The sequence below is a fragment of the Camelina sativa genome, chromosome 4 (genome assembly GCF_030686135.1).
Source record: "Camelina sativa cultivar CO46 ecotype springtype chromosome 4, ASM3068613v1".
Lineage (NCBI taxonomy): Eukaryota > Viridiplantae > Streptophyta > Magnoliopsida > Brassicales > Brassicaceae > Camelina > Camelina sativa.
The window spans coordinates 27,902,855-27,923,616 of NC_141883.1; the positions used below are offsets into that span (position 1 = coordinate 27,902,855).

Here is a 20,762-nt window from a genome sequence, read left to right on the forward strand (position 1 = left end):
ATACATTCCGTATGATGCTTGCTATCTTTGATGCCAACTCTGATAAGTCTTTATTAATAGCTATATATATCTTTGTCTAAGGATATAGGATAAAGATATGGATTGACTAGGTCAATTGGACTTGAATTCCAATTGGTTTTACGTTCAATCAGTGTGACATATATTTCACTCGGTCTTGACCAGAATGAGAAAGGAAAGTGCTCTCTTCATTGTTTGGAAAATCGGACAGTGGAATCTTTGTCTTTTTTTTTTTTTTTGGTTTTAGGTGAATTATATAGTAGGCATGAGATTATCATCTGTTATCTGCGGATATCCGTATTCGTATCTGAATCCGCTCTGAAAAAAATGGATATCCGAACAAACGGATATGAATACGGATAGTAAGATAGCGGATAAAACGGATACGGATACGAATATGGATTGTGCTAAATTTTAAAACGAATAATGGATATCCGTTTTTTTCTGGATATCAATTATATTCGGATACAGATACGGATAATACTAAATTTTAAAACGAATATTCGTTTTTTCACGGAGGATATCCGGATTACGGATATCCAAAATTTTCGGATACGAATACAAATAACAAATTACGGATAAAACGGATACGGATATGGATACGGGTATCCAAAAAAAACCGGATATCCGCTCAGTTTACATGCCTATTATATAGTATTGACGCAAATTAAATATGGACAGTGAAACTCTCGGTTTTGGGATTTGAATATATAAGACTTGCATGCACTTTAGACATCAATACACACACGACACGCCTAATAAACCACAAAACATTCATAGAAGTTCATATGATTCGATCGATCTACTTGTGATTCTGATATGGCTTATACAAAACAAATACATTTGTTTTGAACCAAACACAGTTTACACATAATGTCAGGAACTTTAATACTTAAAACTAATTAACATCCATAATCATTTGACAAGTCACTAAACCGTATACAAACGAGTATTATTATTCCTACTATAACACCATTGATGAACAGTAGTGATCAAAACACTTGCCAATTTTTTCATACTAAAGAAAACGAATACCAACGAACAAAAGAACTAAGAAATTTACCGCGTTGACGGCACTGAGGTTGCTATCAAGGAGATCGCCATGGATAGGCTTAACAAGAAGCTTCAGGAGAGTCTCATGTTAGAACTTTTCAGAAAGATGAAAGGATGTTGTAGAATGTGAGTTCATGAAGTCATAGACATATATTTCGTGTCCTTTGATTTGGTAGCACTAGAGGATAATAATAAAACAGTCATGAAGATCTTAAATTCTCAATCAACAAAAAAATAGTTATAGAAGTTGGGATTCGATTGTTTATTTATTAGTCTCGATCTTAAACTCTTAAATTTGACCTTTCGTCCGAATATTTCCAATGAGGGTTTTTAAGGTAGACTTTGATTTTAATCTGAAAAGAAAAATAAAACACTTGGAAATCTCGATGATATAATTCACAAGTCTCTAACGTAGACAAGTTCTAGCTAGGTATGAAAAACAAAAAAAAATAATAATAATAATAAGAAGAGAGATCACAAGTAAAACAAGACATCCATAAATCATGCGTTGGACGAGGATTTCAAATCAGCTTGGAAATCATTTGCTGCCACCCAACAAATTAACTGTACCAAAGAGTAGAGAAGAGCTGATACGGTCCATATAGAAGCGACTATACCAACACAAAGAGCGACTAACGGTGAAACAACGTAGAAGAGTAAGATGATGGCAACGATGCCCAACACATGACTGATGCGTCCCATAAAGATTCCTAGCTCGCGCGCGGTGCTGCACTGAAAACAATTCCGACGCTCCTGACAACATGTAGGAACCAATGACGCTATGTAGATTGAAAAGATAGATGTTATCCTCTTGGGGCGTTTCCGTCACTCGTGGGTTGCCTCGTAGAATCAAAAACAATGTAGCACAGGTTATTATGATGAGGACGTGCATCACTAAGTTGTAATGCCATGAATCCAACCTGCAGCTCATCATATAACAAACTATGTTTTCGTTTAGAACCTGAAGGCTTGAATAAGTATATAATAAGAACAATTGAATAACTTAATTTTCACAGTAGTAACTATCGACTCACCAACATCGGCTTCGTGATAGGGGTTCATCTGTATTCACCATGATCACTTTGGCCACGTTTCTCTTTTTTACTCTTCAAATTTTTTTCTCTCGCTTCGCTTCGTTTGTAAGTAACTGGAGAGATATGGTCCAACTAATATTAACTCTCATATGTACATGTTTATATAGAGTACATCGATTCATAATCTACCTAGGAATTGGAATATTCTATATATCTCTTATCTCTATTCCTCTTAGGAAACGTATGGAATTGATTAGTACAAAACGTGGACCACCCTATACTCTTCATGCAAAGCAAAAGATTCACCTAAATAGCTATATTTTTTTTTCACCCCTTAAAATATTTATTTGTAATAAGTACATGTGAATATGTGTATACTGGTAATCAGTTGTTTCTTCTTATTCTTTTTTTTTTTTTTTTAAACTTGTAGGAGTTTAATTATTTGGACACAGATATATTGTATTGGCAATTTGGCATTTTATGTACCAAACCATATACTAATAAAATCAATTATAACTCAAAACGACCATGTACAGGGGCGGATTGGTGGGCACGTGCCTCATTCTATTAATATATATTCGTTTAAACTGATGATTGCATTGACTAACTACAACATCTATAAATTAATACAAGGTAAATTAATAATTTTTATAAATTAATAATTTTTGTAAATTAATAATTTTTTTCTGTCTCAAGTTGGGTTTAGTGTAATTTTGGACACTATTCAATAATATAATAAAATAATATTTTTTAAGAATTTTTTATAGATATATAGTCCCATCAATAATATAAATTAATAATTATATAAAATTATCTAAATATATGTATATACATTAATTTTTATTAGAGTTCATTTTTAATATTTTATATATAAAAATATTTGAGTGCTATCTTCAAAAAAATGATAATTGTTATTTTCCTTATAATTAATTTTATAAAAATATTAGTTATAACAATTAAATTTTATTTTTAATTTCTTTTACCAAATTAGAAAAGTATTAATATTAATTTTTTGATAATTAAAATCTTTATAAATTAATAGATTTTTATGATCCAAATATTATTAATTTATAGAGGTTTTCTATAGCTCCTCTGGTTGTATATTGGCCACCTAGGCGTGTCAAGTTCGCTTTATTCTCTTTTCGGTACATTTTTTGTTTGGTTTGCCACGTCCCTTAGCTTGTCCTTTTTTTAGTGTCTTTTGCTAAGATTAGTAATTTAGTAAACAGTTATTATCTACTTTGTTATTCATTTGAATTTTAGAATTTATTATTTTGTGATATATGTTGACATGTGAATTTAAACGATAAATTTTACTTATATTTATTATGATTTGGTCCAATTATTACGAAAATAATATATAATCTAAATATTGTTTACAACTCATCTTCTCTCCTTTTGCCACTCTTTTTTTCTGTCTCAAATGTTTTTTTATCTCAATTATATATTTTTTGTTCTCTCTTCTTTTGTGCTCAAGAAAGTAAAAAAACAAATAAACTAAGAGTTAATTATGAGATAAGGGCTTCTTTGAGTGGCATTTATAGATTTTGCCATCTCTTAAAATTATTTCAATTTTGCCATTTTCTTATATTTAGAAACACAATTTTACACATTATATTTGGGTAAATTGGGTTAGAAAAGAGGTATAGTTTTTGTTATTAAGTATGTATTTTATGAAAAAAAAATATTCTTAAATTTTTAGTTTTTAAGGAGAAAAATAGTTATAAAAAATGGCAAATATGAAAAATTTTAGGAAAAAGGCAAATTAAAAAAATAATTTAAAGAAATTTGGTTCATTAAAACTAGCATTAAGGAAACGAGATTTGACTTTTACGCTTAGAGGAAATTCTTAAGAATACTAGAAATCCAAAATTAAAAACGAAAAAGAGAACATGTTAGTTATGTCTGCATCAATCAACCACAAAATAAGGAACTGTGGCCACAGAGAGACTTGGTAATAAGGACGGGTAATGGTACATTTACCAAGGTATCTAGCACCTTAGTCACTTCTCGAAGAACGGTTGAGTGCGTACGATGAGGACGTCTGATGGGTTTATCCCTTCGATCACATTTGCAATGATAGATAGCTTTCCTGCGATACCATCGGGGATTACACTTTCACCAGTGGCAAGCTGTTGTAGGATCTGAAAAAAAAGAATGTACGAACATAGAACATTGAACGGTTCTTCTATTTACGTAAAAGTGTTTTTTAGAAGAAATAATACTAATAAAATTTCCATCAAAACATCAAAATATATTTATTTTGCAAAAGAATTTTATAAAATAGTTAATAGAATTCAATCCACTATAATTCATTAAAGTAATAGGAAATTTTACAAAATAGAGCAAATGTTTACTGAGAAATTAGTTTTCTCCACACCAATATTTATTTTTTACTGTTTCTATATATATTTTTTAAAAAATTATACCATTAAGAAAGCCAAACTGGTAGAATTATATATAAAATAATAATTAAAAAAGTAAAAAAAATAAAGGTTAGTGAGATCCTAATTTCCAGGCTTTGCAATTCCATTTTCCAAGAATGTTTTTGGTAAACCGAGGCAAATTCATTGAACCAGTTACAGAACCGACCAAGAACCGAAGTAATTTTCAATTTTAATTCAACCTGGTTAGCGATGGTCACTAAAACGGACCTTTAACCTAATAAATATGGGCCTTATTTGAAATCCGTAACATTCAAAAGGTTGCTCGTCTATTAAACCTTGCAAAACTCATATAATAATGACGTGGGGAAACTCGTGGATGCAACAACAAATCATAAGACGCCACGTGGAAAATCTTGATCGCTCTATTTAAGCCAAAGCTGCTGCTCTGCTTTGTTACTTTGGTTTAAAACCAAACAAACAAACAGTTACACACAATGTCAGGAACCTTGATACTTATTAAAACTAATTAACATCCATAATCATTTGACAAGTCACTAAACCATAAAACAAACGAGTATTATTATATCCTAGCATGGCCGAGACATATACTAATAACACCATAGATGAACAGTAGTGATCAAGACATTTGACATTTTTTGAGCAAAGGAATGAGTCCATTTTAAAACGGTCGGTACATATAAAACATACAAATACAAAAGTATCAATAAACTTTTATTAGCGTCCCTATATTGCTTATTAACTAATAATATACTCAACCATCCCTATTTCGGACTAGAAATACATTTCACAAACACCTAACCAATTTTTCACACTTGAAGAAAGAAAACGAATAACAGAACGAACAAAAGAACTAGGAAGTTTACCGTGGAGCTTGCCGCACCCGCACCGTAACATGTTTTACTATTTCATGCCTCAATCTTTGAATCAACATAAAAAGCAACCAACTTAAGGTAATCTCAATTCTCAAACCACAAATTATCTCATAACAAATCCCATTTTTCCCACTAAAGCCGTGACGTAATAATCTTAACAATTACATTAATTAGTATTAATCATTAAATTAATTTCCTGATCTTTATCATATAAACCAAAATAAACGTTGTTAGCACCAAGATTCTTAGAATAATAAAAAAAAAATCTCAAAACATTATACAATTTTCACTAACCTCTCTGTCTCTCTTTGACTCTATCTATCTCTCTTCATTATCCGAATACACACACCCAATCGAATCCAATATTTCAATCGTTTTAAAAAAAAAAATTCCAAAAAGATTCCTCTCTCTCTCTCTCTCTCTCTCTCTCTCTCTCAGCTCAACTTTTCTAAAAGCTCCAACCTTTTCGATCCTCTATATTCTCGGCGCCGGTTTATCGGAGAAATTAAAATGGCTCAGTTCACGGGTCGGGTCGTTGGAGACTACTTGATGCGTCGGCAAATCGGGTCGGGTTCTTTCTCGGTCGTTTGGGAAGCGAGGCACCGCGTTGACGGCACTGAGGTTGCTATCAAGGAGATCGCCATGGATAGGCTTAACAAGAAGCTTCAGGAGAGTCTCATGTCTGAGATTTATATCTTAAGGAGGATCAATCATCCTAACATCATCCGTATGATCGACATGATCAAGGTTTTTTTCTTTTAACTTAAAAAAGTTTCGATTTTTATTTATTTTTTGCTCGGCTCTCTGTTTCTAGCTTGAAATTGAGAATGAGGTTAGCTTTGTTAAGATGTTTTGTCACTCAATTTTGAGATATTTGCCGTTGAATTTTGGATTATATGCATGAAATTAAGCTTGAATTGTGGAACAAATTTGAGTCTAGATTTGGAAGGTTGATGATTGTTTTGTTTTGTGCAATGTGATGCAGTCTCCTGGGAAAGTGCATTTAGTGTTGGAATACTGCAAAGGAGGTGACTTGTCTGTGTATGTCCAGAGACGTGGAAGTGTTCCTGAAGCTACTGCTAAGCATTTCATGCAGCAGTTAGGTAAATTCTAGTGACACTTAACTTACTCTGTTTTGTTGTTTTGTTTGGGTTGAAAGAACCATTTTTTTTTAATCTCATACGATTTTTTTGATGTAACAGCCGCCGGTTTACAAGTTCTTCGTGACAATAATATTATTCACCGTGATTTAAAGCCTCAGGTGTGTCTGCTTCTCGTTCCTTTCAATGATCTTCTGTGCATTAGGTGTTTTTTTTGTTGTTAAGCAGATTACTGTGTTAGTTGAGCTCTTTGTTAAATGATAGAAACCTTTCAAAAAGATGAAAGGATGTTGTAGAATGGTGATCTGTTAGTTTCCAATCAAACATGTTTTCTTCTATTTTCATTGGATATGCTTTCCAAGGGATAGAGTCTTGGAGATTCCATCTTTGTTCAAATTTAATATCTAAGGTTCTTCCGTTTTTTGAAACAGAATCTTCTTCTATCCACAGATGAAACTGATGCAGATCTGAAGATTGCTGATTTTGGATTTGCAAGGTATTGTCATCAGCACCCCTTGTTACTAGATCAAAGAGTGTAATATGAATGAATTAGACAAGGTTTCAAATGGGCTCCAGCTACTTTTGATTGTATATTGTCGAGTTTCTAGGTAATTTCATGCTTTTCTTGGGGGATTATGCTTATTGTACCCCCTCCCTCATTTTGAACATCACACTTTTTTCTTAATGCAGATCGCTGCAACCTAGGGGGCTCGCAGAGACTTTATGTGGTTCACCATTGTATATGGCCCCAGAGATTATGCAACTTCAGAAGTATGATGCAAAGGTCAGACCTTTCTCATACTATGGTACCTAGACTTTTCTCTTAACTTGACCTCCTTACAATCTAGCTTAATACACAGGCAGACCTCTGGAGTGTTGGTGCTATATTATTTCAACTTGTGACAGGCAGAACTCCGTTTACAGGAAACAGCCAAATTCAGGTTTTGTATTCTCTTTCTCTCACTGATTTCTATAGTGTATGCAAGTGTTTGTCTTCTGGTGCATAAACTAACACATTCTCCATCTTGTCTTCACAGTTGCTTCAAAACATAATAAGATCAACCGAATTACATTTTCCAGCGGACTGTAGAGATTTAAGTTTGGACTGTATAGATCTGTGCCAGAAGTTACTGCGCCGTAATCCAGGTCAGCATCAGTTTAAATTCAATTCTGCTGGAAGTTAGTTGAGGCTACAATTCTTTTGCATGAGACCCATATGTCTATTGGCATATGTGTGTTGGCCTAAAAAACGTAAAAGTATATAGAACTGTGGCCACGTTGAACTGGCAATTCAAACATGTTCATAGTTATTTGTTTGATTAGCATAATTGAATATAGATATTGTTACTGTTGCCATTTCAGTCTAGACTGGTCTAGTTTTCCGAGTAACTCATGGTTCCAGAACTTAGAGATGTGATTTAAATAGTGGTTTACACTGAACTCTATTCATCTCCTACACCACTTTATTATGGTCCTAGTCTGTGTGTATCCAATGCGATCGCAAGCCATTCTTGAATATCTTGTCTTTCGCAGTGGAACGTTTGACATTTGAAGAGTTCTTTAATCACCCTTTTCTTTCGGACAGGCAGGCATATGATTTCTCAAGGTAGATTTGACATTTGTCGTGACTAATGCTTTTACTCTCCTTTATGCAACCATTTGTACTGATGAAATTATCTGTGCTGCAGGAGTAGATTGGGATTAAGAACAATGGACGGTTTTCTTTCTTCTGGAAGCAGTCCCTCAAGAAACATGGAAGAAAGTTCTCAAGAAGACTGTTTGCCATTCTTTCTAGATGATGATTCAAGTGGACCTGACGGGAGCCCTTCCAATTTGAAAAAGACGTCCTCAATGATGTCGTCCTCTGGATTTAACGTTGATACCAGAGCTGAAGGAAGGGAGGCGGAATCTAGTCCTTTAAGATATCCAGAACATACTTCTGAACATAGTAGAATCAACCAAAGAGAGGAAAACGATAGATTTAGATTTGAAACTCAAATAAATTCGGATAGGAGAAACCGTAGGGTGCCTACAGGATTGACTGATTCCAGATCACTTATTGCTCCAGGAAGAGGTAACTGAATCTCTACTATATTCTACACTGTTGAGAATGAAAAAGTTTCTTGTTTGGGTTCTCACTTATATCAGTTCTGCAGTAGATGATTCTCAAGACTCCATGGATCAAGATTTTGTTCTCGTATCTGGACCACCAGTGGATATGCCATCATCTTCATCAGGTTCGTCGAAGCCGTATAATTTCCCATTCAAGTCTCCTCCTGTAGAATTATTCAACAGAAGCATAAGTTCAACGGCTCCCATGCCAATAACTGGTGCTACTGGCAACAGCATTGGTCGGTTTGATAGCCTGGACAGTCAGAACTCTGCCCCAAGCACTTCTCATGGGTCTCTGGATCTTGGAGATGCTTTTGAACAGCCATCAACTCACAGTCTGACAAGAATCAGGTCTCTGAGAAAATGTGCAGCAACAATTACAGAATTAGTTCATGAAAGGGTAACCAAACTTACACTGTTTATAGATAGTCTTGTATTACCATCGTGCCATCACTGGCCATCATGAGTTTCTGAGTAAATTTATTTTCATGATTCTTTGCATAGATTGAATCTGACAGACATTTAGAAGCGTTCTCGATCCAATTGGCGATTCTGGCAATTTGGAAACAGGCACTGCACATATGTCATACTCAGGCAATTTCAGCTCTGGAAGGAAGCCCAAACCAAGACATTATCAGACTAAGAAGTAGCAGCCTGAAATACGATACCCACAATTCTGATAAAATTACTGGTCTCAGCCATGATGGATCGGAGGAGATGTCCTCTCAGATTCAGAGGCAGTTTATCCAGGAGATTGAGCTTGCTGAAGAAGTTGCCAAGAGTATTGAACCTGGTATGTTTCTTCTTTGAGGTAAACAAAACTTATCTGTTTCTGAGGTATTCAAGATCTTAAAAGGAGTTGGTTGTAGGAAATATAAAAATGCCGGATGCAATGGAGACTATATTTGAAGCAGCCCTTGATCTTGGAAAGCTTGGAGGAGTAAGTTTCCTTTGCCTTTTCCCTGAGAATTTGATGAACAATCCAAAACTAGAAACAAAACAGTCAATTTGTCTGTTATGCATTCTCATATACAAAGTATATTTCTCAACTCCATTAGCGTGACTGTCTTTGTAGGTTAAGGAGTATATGGGAGATATAGAGAACGCTGGAAACCAATATTCAAAAGCGGTGCGATTGCTGGTATTTCTTCTAGTAGAAGCACCAATGCTGATTCTGAACCCCCCATTGTCTCTAACAAACTCAGTCAGGTATCGTCTCAGGACATATATCGATTTCCTCAGCAGAAGGTTAAAACATCTACAATCACACAGAAAAAGTTCAGGTGGTCAGATGCAAGGATCATCATTAGCCATGATGAACAGACAATCATAAACCCATTCACTCCGTTTGGGTTCTCTTGTTCTTCTTGTGTTCTTTTTTTTTGAATTATTCTAAAAGAGGAAAATGTATTTGTTTTTTGTACAGCAAAATCATATAATTCTTATTCTTTTGGGGTTAAATCTGGAGGGACGTTGGGGGATATAATGTGTGTGATTATTGATCGGTGTTGTAACATTTTATTTGTTCTATCTTGATCCCAATCCTTTTGTTTTTCCATTAGTCTGATACCAAACTTTGTTATGGTGAGAGTCTTGGATACATTATTTATGTATCTGAAATATGAAAAGGAGACTTTGTTTAAGTCAAATGCTATGATGCAAAATCTAAACTTTACATATTCTAAATTTTTGTTGGCACTTTAATTCCTGACCTCTTATATTGTCCTTTTGATTCTTATGTACTTTTGTTCGTATCTCATCATCAGAATAACAAAACCAATGTAAAAAGACAATTAAAGAATAAGGACAAAACCCTAAAGGGGTTCCACACATGTGCAGATGTTACGGCACGTACAAGAAGGAACTGAATAGAGAAATAATAAATACAGAGTCAAGCCGAAGAAAAATTAGCGCCAGTGGCCCTAATCCAACTCTTGCAGTCACACTACTCACTACTGTTTCTTCTTCTTGGCAGGGACCTTCTCTCTCCTTTCAAAGGTTAGGGTTTCATCATCATCGGCTAAAGTTTCAATCTTTGAGATCAATTGGGTTTTCGCAAGTTTATTCCTTTTGATACAGTTTTGGGGGTTTTTTTTGCTGCTTTTGCAGCAGCTTGTGTGGAAGAAGCCTTTTATTAGCTTGTTGTTCTTCAAATTTGGATTTTGATTGAAGAGTGTTTTTTTATTTGTCGACTTATCTCTCTGTTTACAGAAGAGGGAAAATGGCAGGATGTGGAATGAATTGTCAATTCTCGAGTGTTGTGAAAGTGAGAAACAAGATCTCTTCGTTAGGGATTTGTAATCGAGACTTTGTATTTAGAGATTCGGTAAAGGCAATGAAAGTGCCTGTTTTGCGGATTAGAAGTGTTTCAAGTAGGCAAAGGTCGAGTCTTTTGATGGTTAATATGTCTCAGTCTCCTGTTGAGCCGCTATCTAGTGTTGCGGCTACTAAAGAAACAAAAGTAGAAAGTGATAATAGCAACTTAGGGAAAGAAAATGTTAGAAACTTGGGAACTGATCAGCCTGAGAATTTGAATGGTGATGGTAATGTTGGTGATGGCTTTAATGGTAATGATGGTAATGGGGGAGTTAACAATGGTGGAGGAGGTGGAAATGGAGGAGGAGGAGAAGGTGATGATGGCGAAGAGTACGAAGAAAAAGAGTTTGGACCTCTTTTGAAATTTGAAGAGGTCATGAAGGAGACTGAAGCTCGAGGAGCTACTCTTCCATCTGATATGTTGGAGGCTGCTAAGACCTATGGGATCCGGAAAGTGCTGCTCCTTAGGTACTTGGATTTGCAGGTACATGTTTCATTATTTTTATTTCTATTTTTCTTCTGGAAGTTATAGTTATAGGGAAGAGTTCTGAGTTTGGATTTGTTTGCTTTTAGAGTTCAGCTGGGCTGCTTGGGTTTGCTATAAGATCATGGTCTATGCTTCGTAATAGAATGTTGGCTGATCCATCTTTCCTCTTTAAAATAGGGGCTGAGGTAAGGCACTCTTGCTCACATTGGATATGCAATACCATGCTTGCATTGAATAGATAATAAGCATTTGATATGTCTATTTCAGATAGTCATTGATTCTTGTTGTGCCACTGTTGCTGAAGTTCAAAAGAGAGGGAAGGATTTCTGGGCAGAGTTCGAGTTGTATGTTGCTGATCTATTGGTCGGAACTGTGGTTAATGTTGCTCTGGTCGGTATGTTGGCGCCTTATGTCCGTTTAGGACAACCATCTGCATCAGCTGGCTTCTTAGGACGCATGGCTTTTGCTTATAATGCGCTTCCTAGCAGGTACATCCCTCAATCTTCATATACTACTTACATCTTTCATCTTGTATCTCGGTTAGTAAACTTTGAGATGTTGAACTTATGCAGCGTTTTTGAAGCTGAAAGACCAGGATGTAGATTTTCCGCTCAACAGAGGCTTGCTACATACTTCTACAAGGTAATTAAACTTCACAATCTCTGTCTCAATTTCTCCATAATTTTTTGCTGTTGCTGATCAATATTTGTTCACATTTCTTCAGGGTATAATGTATGGTGCAGTTGGGTTTGGATGTGGTATTATAGGACAAGGCATCGCAAATTTGATAATGACTGCAAAACGGTAACACACCTCTTCCCGCTGGGCTCGAATCAAAAGGGTAACTTAAATTTTTTTGGATTTGGCTTACATTTTTGTTCTCATTCTCTTCTCTCAGAAACATGAATAAATCAGAAGAGAACATCCCTGTACCACCACTAATCAAGAGTGCAGCTCTCTGGGGTATATATAATATTATGGCTTTTTCTACCTTAATTCACTTTCACATTGCTCAATCATTAATCTCAACAACAATGGTGAATGAATCGCAGGTGTATTCTTGAGTGTTTCTTCGAATACTCGTTATCAAATCATCAATGGTCTAGAGAGAGTGGTTGAAGGATCTCCTTTTGCCAAGAAAGTACCTCCGGCAGCTATGGCCTTCACCGTTGGTGTACGGTTGGCCAATAACATCTACGGTGGAATGCAGTTTGTGGATTGGGCAAGATTGAGCGGTTGTCAGTGAGAACACAACCAAAAACTCTTCTTTGTGATTGTCTTATTTGATGAAATCATATATTGTTGTAGCCTACTTGGTTTATTTTCGATCTGTTCAACTACATTTTCCGTTGTTAGATCCAATAATACAAAATCTTAGCTCGAAATCCTTATAGTCTAATTAGTAATTAGTGGGAATGTTAACGAAGTAGGTAATGGGGAGTGAAATGTTCATTTAGAGAGTGCAAAGAGTTGTTGAAACCTTGTTTTATGAAAGAAAAGTAAAAGAGAAACAAAAAACAAACACGTAAGAAATCAAACGACTACACACTTAACAGATGGTGAAATCTAAATCAAAGTAAGCATAAACCAAATGATTACAGAATGGGAAAAGATCCAATTTAACGGTACACGTCACGAAAACACAACCACCCCACTAAATACATCTTACTATATAAGAATCATCAAAGCACTAACTTGATACACTCAACAAAACAAGAAGAGTTAAGAACAAGAAGAAGCATGAAGTGTTGTAGGTTTGTTGCAGTGGCTTTGATGATTCTTCTGATCACATTGACTTACACTGAGGCGGCTGGTGAGTGTGGTCGGATGCCAATTGGTCAAGCCGCGGCTAGCTTAACCCCGTGTTTGCCTGCTACACAGAACCCGAGGAGTAAGGTTCCACCGGTTTGCTGTGCCAAAGTTGGTGCTCTTATTAGAACAAATCCCAGTTGCCTTTGTGCTGTCATGCTCTCTCCTTTAGCCAAGAGAGCTGGAATCAATCCTGGAATCGCAATAGGTGTTCCAAGACGCTGTAACATCCGCAACCGTCAGGCTGGCAAGCGATGTGGACGTATGGATTCGAAACTTCTAAATCTCATAGTATATATAGTACATCATGAACTTCACACACTTATTCATGCCTTATGATTCTTTGCAGGTTACATTGTTCCATAAATCACCGCAAGAGTATGAGGAGTTAACCGCGGTATGGATCAAAATGAAGAAGAGTTCTAAAGATTTAAATAAACGTTTTCACTTCCATTTGTAGAGGAGAAATGTGAACTATATATAGATATCCTTTAATAATCTATCATGTTGAACTATATATGAGTATGCATATTTTATTATATACTATGAGATGGATCTATGTTTTAATATGGTGACATTGTGCATGTTTTGCTTCTGATTTAGCTGGTCCACTCCTCTCATAAACTTTCTAATACTGTTTTGACACATTTTATGCAAAGCTAATAAATACTACATATATGTTGCTACTTAGTTATACCATAGATCAAATGATAATGACTTAACTTAGTGCTATAAGTTTTTTTTTATAATGAGAGTAAAGTAATAGATCTAGTTCCAAAAATCATATTGGAAAGAGACTATTGGAAATGTAAACATATTATTATATTCTTCTTTTCAAGCCAAAAAAAAGAAAACTTTAAAACGACAGTGTAATGAAAAAAGAGGGTATCTATCTATTCTTTTTTTTTTTTGTGTCAAAGTGAAACACAAATATAGTATTTGACCAATTTCTTGAAATCAGCACAAGATAACTCTTTTTTCTAAAGCTTTTCTCTTCTTCTTTCACTTTGTAAAACGTTAAGCAGTAGTAATTGTGATACATCATACATAGACCGTACGGTAAAGTCACAGCAACAAAACAAAAACTGACCAAATGAGTTTCCGATTCACCGGTGAAAACATTTCCATCATAAAATCTTTTTCAAAAAAGAAACAAAGAATCCAAGATTCACTTTCCACGTGTCAAACCAACAAAATTCCACGTGTAAAACACAGTCAAAACCCAGTCAAAGCCCACAACGGATCTTCTCTTGTTCTCTCACTCTCTCTCTTCTCTGTTTCGCGCTTCCTTTATATAAAAAGCAAACACAAGAAACAGAGTTTTTCAGATTTCTCTCTGCAACTCTCAGAAAAAAAAGAAAAGAAAACAAAAAAACTCATTTCGTCTTTCCAAAGAGAAATAAAGAAGAGATGACCAAAATCGACTCACTCCGTCGATTTCTTCTTCCATGTATCACACCTCAGACGAATCCAACCACCGTATCCTTCCCCGGAGGAGCTACAACTTCCACCGGAGCTTCCAAGAAACGTCTCAGCACTTCCCTTAGAGACGACATAGACGTTCAAGATTCAGCTTCTTCATCCGCCTCTTCCTCTGAGGCTGTTGTTACTTCCGCCGCCTCCGACGACTACTACAACCTCTCCGCCGTCACGGTGCCTCAGAGACCTTCCAAGACGATGGTCATTGGGACGATATTTGGTAGAAGAAAAGGACACGTGTGGTTCTGCGTTCAGCACGACCGTCTCTCTGTTAAACCAATCCTTCTCCTCGAGCTTTCCATAGCTACGAGCCAGTTGGTTCAGGAGATGGGTTCGGGTCTCGTTCGTGTTGCTTTGGAGTGTCCGACCCGACCCGAATTGAAGTCGTGTTTGCTGAGATCCGTACCCGTTTGGACGATGTTTTGTAACGGGAGGAAGCTAGGGTATGCTGTGAGGAGAAGCGCTAATGAAGAGACGAGGATGATGTTGAAGAGGTTGGAGTCGATGACGGTTGGTGCGGGTGTGTTGCCATCTGGATCCGGGTCGGGTGATTCGGATGCTGATGAGGTTATGTATATGAGGGCCAACTATGAGCATGTTGTTGGTAGCTCTGACTCCGAGTCGTTTCATCTCATTAACCCGGATGCTAACTCGGCTCAAGAACTCAGTATCTTCTTGCTCAGGACGTCTAGTTGAATTGGCCATTTTGGGGGTAACTTATGAATCCTTTTCATAAAGTTTTGTTTTTTGTTCGGGTTCAGAGATTTGTGAAGACAGATGAGTTAGGTCTCTTTAGTGTTTTAGGATTTTGAGAGTTCTTGATGAGATAGTTCTTTGTGGGTCTTTTTGGATTTGAGTTCTTTGATCTTTGTAAAACATTCTTTGTTAGAAAGACTGATGATTGTTTCGAGATTTTCCTGAGGAGTTGTAATCTTTTTTTTGAGGTAACAAAATGTTCTCATTCCAGGACTGTTTAAAATCTCATCTTTGTTACAAATACAAAAACACATGATGTGAAGCAAACAAAAACTTACATAAGTATCATCATTAGAGTGTGTGAACATGATGGCAAACAGAGAAAGAACAAGACACAAATGTTATTCTCAGTAGATATGCTCACGTGGAACAGTGTAAATATGAATGTTTTTAACACCCAAGTGCAACTAAGTGACTAACCCTACACACTGGAAAAATTTCTCTATATTTTCACGGCAGTAAGAAGAATAAAATTTACTACCAAAAGCGTTGGAAAAGAAAACCAAGTTGTTCCTTTCTTCTACTAACTCTATAAGCAACAGCTAAACTCCTCTGAAGTATTAATGGAAGTTGTCAATTGGGGAGAGAAGTTAAGAGTATCCTGAAAGCCTCCATTGTCATGAAGAGGATACCAACGCCAGGAACCACTTTGTAATATTCAGGCAATATTCCTCTGTAAATCCCTCTAAGGCCTTCTGACTTGAATATGTGTTTGAATGTTCCAAAGACTCCAGTGTTATATACTCGCGCTCTTCCACCAGCTCCTTCCACTTGCATTCTTCTTCTCACAAGATCCAATGGATATGTAGCTACAAAAATTATGGGCATCAAAAAGTTTGTCATCTGAGGCATTTAGTAAGAAGCAGATATGTATTGAAGCTACAAACTATAACGCAGAGAGAAGGTCAGGTGGAATAGAAAACCTGTTGAAGAAACAGCTCCAGCTAGACCTCCACAACTAAGACCAATAAGCACTTTCGAATCATTTTGCCTGAAGAAGTTTCAAAGAAAATAGTAAGATATGTATGATGAGTTAGCATCTGAAAAAAAAAACAAATAAACTCAATAAGGAGTGCTAAAGTAACTGAAACATCCCAACTATTGACGACTTTTACCTATGAGACTGCCAACATGATTTCAAAGACTCATACGCAGCGAAATTGATAGCAAGACTTGGCCCAACACCCTGCATCACAAAAGATGTACCAAGAAGAAGTTAAGAACCAACAAAGTTTGCACCAAGAGAAAATGGGAAAGTTTACAAAGCATACCAACAATGTAGCACCAAGTCCTTTATACAGACCCAGAAGTCCCTCGTCTCTGCATATGGTACGGAAAGCATGCCCAATTCCCTGGTAATACATTGCATTTTTCTGGGAAGGATCAAAGAAACACTGGTTAGATCAAGGGAATATATAAAGCTTTCAAACATCATATTCAAGAAGAAACACAAAAGTTGAGGATAAGAAACCAATTACCTGTGCAGCAAGACGGGTCCTGACAAGATCAAGGGGATAAGTAGCTGAAGCAGCTGTAATTCCAGCCAAGCCACCACTAACAAAGTGCACAATTGGGTTGCCACTCCTATTTCCTATAAAACTCCGTACGATTGGATTTGAATTGAAAAACTGCAAAAATAAAAGAGGCATTGTGAGGCTGAGTGACAAATCATGGTATAAAAGGTTACAGAAGACACAGATTAGAGAAAAGAATTAGAATGCAACTCACTTTATTGTATTCTTCATATGCATAGAAGTTAACTGCAGTATAGGGAATCCTGTGTGCTACAGTAACCATATTCCCTTTCCAAAAGGCTCTAAATCCTTCCTCGTTGATAATTCGGGAAGCTTCACACCATAAGGTTGGACGGCTTAACACTGCACCTTCTGATTGCATGCCTTGCAACTGTAAAAGACAACAACCTTCTTAATAAAAACAAGAAGCTCTCAACCCAAACTATTATTGTAACTTTGCTACGAGTGTCAAAATGTGTGAAAAAACCCATAAGGACAAAACAAATTATACATGACTAATGACTTCATGAGCTCACTCAAAGTTCTTAAACCCTTACATCAAAATTCCTAATCCAAAACCTCAAAACCAAGCAGCAAGCTCAAAAAAGACTCAATTTTTACAAATTCTATGTGATACCCACATTGAACAAACGAAAAAAGGAAACTCAAATCTCAACCCAGACCTGAAACAAGATGGTGAGGCGAGCAAGAGGAGCGGTACAGGTCTTGCTAAAGGCGCCAGCAATACCTCCAGCAAGTAAATTCTGGACAGTGCCTAGCTGCCCCTGCGGATTAATCTGCGGCACGACGCTACTATGAACAGTGGTTGCAGTGTTCAGAGCACTCTGTGCTCCATCCACCGCCACACCGACTCTAGCGTCAACATTCATATCTCTCTATCACTCTTTTCTATGAGTAACCCGATTCTGGGTTGGTGGATTTGGAATCAAAGGTCACATCAATTGAAGGAAATTGAATTACGATGGATATCGGAGACATCGACATGAAAGGGAAAGAGAGAGAGAGAGGGGGAGAAAAGGTAAACTCTTTGAGAGAAACCCTAAATCTTGCTTGGAGAAGGAGAAGGGTATTTCGGTAAAACAACAAAGATCCGCGGAATATGCGTCAACCGTTCGATTTCTCAACTTGTCTTTTTTTTTTTTAATTACTTACTTTGTTATTACATTGAAAAATTGTACTAATCATTATGCAATTGCAAACCAAACAATGTAAAACAAAATAAAAATAAAAATTGAATCACTTTGGATTAAATGCGACGCCTTTATGTTTTTTTTTTTGTTTAAATGTTAAACTTAGTGACATAAACAACTTGTGGTGCATGTCTCTGTTTATTTAGGCGGCTGAGACGGACGAATCGGTAGAGTCTTGGCTTGGCTGCACACTTTTGTAAGGGCATCTCTTTGCTACAACCACAAAGACGCATATATTGGCAGCGGTTACACCGGCTAGAAACCAGTAGAACCGGTCTAACCGGCTGCTGTTTAGGTCCTTGCCGAACCAACTCTTCCCGGAGAAATCTTCCGCGAGGGTATCAACGGCTGTGATAAGGAGATTGTTAAGGAAGCTAGCCACGCCTATGACACTTAGGTAAAACGCTATACCTAAGCTTCTCATGGAATCAGGGACTTGGTCGTAGAAGTACTCTTGGAGTCCAACGAGTGTGAAGGCGTCGGCGATGCCAATGATTATGAACTGTGGAGCTAGCCATATCACACGCAAGGCCGGTTTGTTGTTGTCATTGGTACGGTCCAATCGTTGTTTCTCAACTAGAGCTGCAATGATCATGGTGATGAGGGAGAAAAGCATACCGGTCCCGATTCTTTGGAGGATGTTGATGCCTCTTTGGTTCCGTGTGATGCGTCTTAGCAAGGGAATGAGGAGTTTCTCGTAGATGGTGATTGATATGATCAGTGTGAGTGCGGTGAGAGAGAACATTGAAGCTGGAGGAAGCGTGAAGCCAGCGATGTGTCTGTCCATGGTGACTGCTTGTTTGATGAAGAAGGTCGAAGTTTGTGTCGCACAGATGCCAAAGGCCAGCGTTGAGAGCCATATGGGAATCACGTTGATGATCAGCTTCGTTTCTTCTACTTTTGTCAACGTTACAAGTCTCCATGGACTCTGTTTCTCTAGGGCCAGAGGATTCTTGTCTTCAATTATTGCTGCCTTGTCAAGAAATCTGCAAGGTTAGTTTGAACCACACATCAGAATCAGTTTAGGATACTCAAGAAATCAAATAGGGCATTGTTTGAGTTTGCTTCAACTCACTTAAGATGCTCCGTGTGACAGAGAAGTCGGCCACTAGTTAACTCTGCTTTGGAAACTTCATGAAGCAGAGAAGGGTCAGAAGGATAAGGTAGATTTCTTTTGGCAATGGCGGCAACAAAGACCTGCAACATTGGTGTCAAAGGGCTACCCAAAGGTGTCCGGTGACGATAGAATGGTTTACCAGCGAGGAAGATGAGAAGTGATATAGCCATGACTACAGTTAGTATGATGCCAGCAACACCCCAACCAACCCTGTCTTCGATATAGACAACCGAAGTCACAGCCGTTAAGATACCAGCACATAGACTCACGTTCCACCAGTTAAAGAAAGACATCTTCATCTTTCTTTCTTTGACATGATCATCGTCGAATTGGTCAGCACCAAAGCTCTCAAGGGAAGGCTTATGACCTCCAGTCCCTATGGAGATCAAGTAAATGGCAATGAAGAAGGCTAGTTCGTGTGCTTCCCTAGGTTCAACGCACATTTCTTTGTGACAAGGTTTCAAGCCCGGTATGTACCAGGACATTGTTAAGAGAAGCAAACCCTGTTTAACACATCAAGACACAGTTTAAGATTGTTAATGGAATCTTTATAGAAATTGGATAAGGGTAGTTAAGAAGCAAGAACATATATTACCATAAGATAAATGGTGGCTGCAACCAAGACAGTAACGTAACGGCCGAGATAAGCGTCGGCTACAAAGCCTCCAAGAAGAGGCATTAAAGTAGTGACACCTGACCAGTAGTTCACATTTCTTATTGCCGTCTTGAGATCTTGGTGGAGAATTGTTGTTAGGTAGACAACCAAGTTCGTAGCTAGTCCAAAGTAACTAAGTCTCTCGCTGAATTCAATTACTGCGCATAGAAGATGAAAAGAAAAAAGACTTCACAATGATGATATAAAGTTCTATGGTATAAAGTTTCAGTATATATACATATCAAAGTTCTATACCGATGATGAAGAGTGCAGCCCTCCAAGCTCCAGTTCGAGCTCGAAGAGGAACACGTCCTCTGCTATCGACAGAAGAATCAAGAACCCATTTCTGTTGATCATCGTACGAATCTTGAAGTTCTGCACCCATCTTCTTATGCTCCATGTATTCAAACCTTTAATGGACAAAACACACTACACGAGGGAGTCGATTAATAATTAAGGAATATGTGTGTGTGTGTGTGTGTTTGTAAAGTGTTCTGTTAGAGAAGAAGCAAACTTGGTCCTCTTTATATAAGCCTAAGCTCGCCGTGTTGACTCATCATCTTCTACAGTGTTTTCTATATCAATGTGCTCACTCTTTTACATTGCTTTATTTTCAGCCTGAGGCAATTTTCATTTTCTATTTATCTTTTATTTTGTTTCACATTCTTTTTGAGGGCCGTATTAACATAGATGAAAATATACGTAAATCTTAAAGGACACATAAAGTTTCACTTGTTGCAAGAACTCGTAAGTACAAAAGAGAAGTATCATCAGAGAGATGTCAAGACAGAACATAGCTCCCATATTCGTTTGCTTGTCCT

At 37.0% G+C, this 20,762-nt stretch overlaps 6 protein-coding genes across 15 annotated transcripts; 4 read left to right on the forward strand and 2 right to left on the reverse strand.

Annotated features, from left to right (window-relative positions):
* Positions 1-5,623: 5,623 nt before the first annotated feature.
* LOC104782212 (serine/threonine-protein kinase ATG1c) lies at positions 5,624-10,155 on the forward strand. Of its 9 annotated transcripts, none has more exons than XR_015597232.1 (14): positions 5,624-6,132; positions 6,371-6,488; positions 6,588-6,646; positions 6,917-6,981; positions 7,176-7,269; positions 7,346-7,426; positions 7,523-7,631; positions 8,019-8,091; positions 8,174-8,559; positions 8,642-8,722; positions 8,832-8,997; positions 9,102-9,390; positions 9,467-9,537; positions 9,673-10,155. XR_015597232.1 is itself a non-coding variant. In XM_010507076.3 (13 exons), exons 1-13 carry the CDS (start codon positions 5,896-5,898, stop codon positions 9,928-9,930), a joined length of 2,196 nt encoding a protein of 731 aa, XP_010505378.2. In that variant the 5' UTR covers positions 5,624-5,895; the 3' UTR covers positions 9,931-10,155. The 9 variants fall into 9 exon arrangements, 7 of the variants coding, with proteins under 7 accessions (XP_010505378.2, XP_010505379.2, XP_019100488.2 ...); XR_015597233.1 differs by having other exon boundaries at positions 8,645-8,722; XM_010507076.3 differs by having other exon boundaries at positions 8,642-8,997.
* A 189-nt stretch (positions 10,156-10,344) lies between these two features.
* LOC104782213 (protein RETICULATA, chloroplastic) lies at positions 10,345-12,785 on the forward strand. Of its 2 annotated transcripts, none has more exons than XM_010507082.2 (8): positions 10,345-10,595; positions 10,707-11,397; positions 11,487-11,585; positions 11,668-11,888; positions 11,973-12,042; positions 12,125-12,204; positions 12,299-12,363; positions 12,453-12,785. In XM_010507082.2, the coding sequence occupies exons 2-8, from the start codon at positions 10,819-10,821 to the stop codon at positions 12,644-12,646; spliced, it is 1,308 nt and encodes a 435-aa protein (XP_010505384.1). In that variant the 5' UTR covers positions 10,345-10,595; positions 10,707-10,818; the 3' UTR covers positions 12,647-12,785. The 2 variants fall into 2 exon arrangements, with proteins under 2 accessions (XP_010505384.1, XP_010505383.2); XM_010507081.3 differs by having other exon boundaries at positions 10,361-10,595; positions 10,809-11,397.
* A 302-nt stretch (positions 12,786-13,087) lies between these two features.
* LOC104782214 (uncharacterized) lies at positions 13,088-13,778 on the forward strand. Its single transcript, XM_010507083.3, has 2 exons — positions 13,088-13,471; positions 13,559-13,778. Exons 1-2 carry the CDS (start codon positions 13,141-13,143, stop codon positions 13,573-13,575), a joined length of 348 nt encoding a protein of 115 aa, XP_010505385.1. The 5' UTR covers positions 13,088-13,140; the 3' UTR covers positions 13,576-13,778.
* Positions 13,779-14,339: 561 nt separating this feature from the next.
* On the forward strand, positions 14,340-15,717 carry LOC104782215 (protein MIZU-KUSSEI 1-like). The gene has a single exon (XM_010507084.2). It carries the CDS (start codon positions 14,620-14,622, stop codon positions 15,382-15,384), a length of 765 nt encoding a protein of 254 aa, XP_010505386.1. The 5' UTR covers positions 14,340-14,619; the 3' UTR covers positions 15,385-15,717.
* LOC104782216 (uncharacterized) lies at positions 15,703-18,110 on the reverse strand. The gene is made up of 7 exons (XM_010507085.2): positions 17,642-18,110; positions 17,173-17,349; positions 16,923-17,072; positions 16,716-16,817; positions 16,560-16,630; positions 16,368-16,435; positions 15,703-16,253 (listed from the first exon to the last, which is right to left on the reverse strand). Exons 1-7 carry the CDS (start codon positions 17,846-17,848, stop codon positions 16,018-16,020), a joined length of 1,011 nt encoding a protein of 336 aa, XP_010505387.1. The 5' UTR covers positions 17,849-18,110; the 3' UTR covers positions 15,703-16,017.
* LOC104782217 (protein NRT1/ PTR FAMILY 5.6-like) lies at positions 18,096-20,761 on the reverse strand. The gene is made up of 4 exons (XM_010507086.2): positions 20,197-20,761; positions 19,882-20,099; positions 19,245-19,789; positions 18,096-19,155 (listed from the first exon to the last, which is right to left on the reverse strand). The coding sequence occupies exons 1-4, from the start codon at positions 20,339-20,341 to the stop codon at positions 18,312-18,314; spliced, it is 1,752 nt and encodes a 583-aa protein (XP_010505388.2). The 5' UTR covers positions 20,342-20,761; the 3' UTR covers positions 18,096-18,311.
* Between the last annotated feature and the right edge of the window lies 1 nt (position 20,762).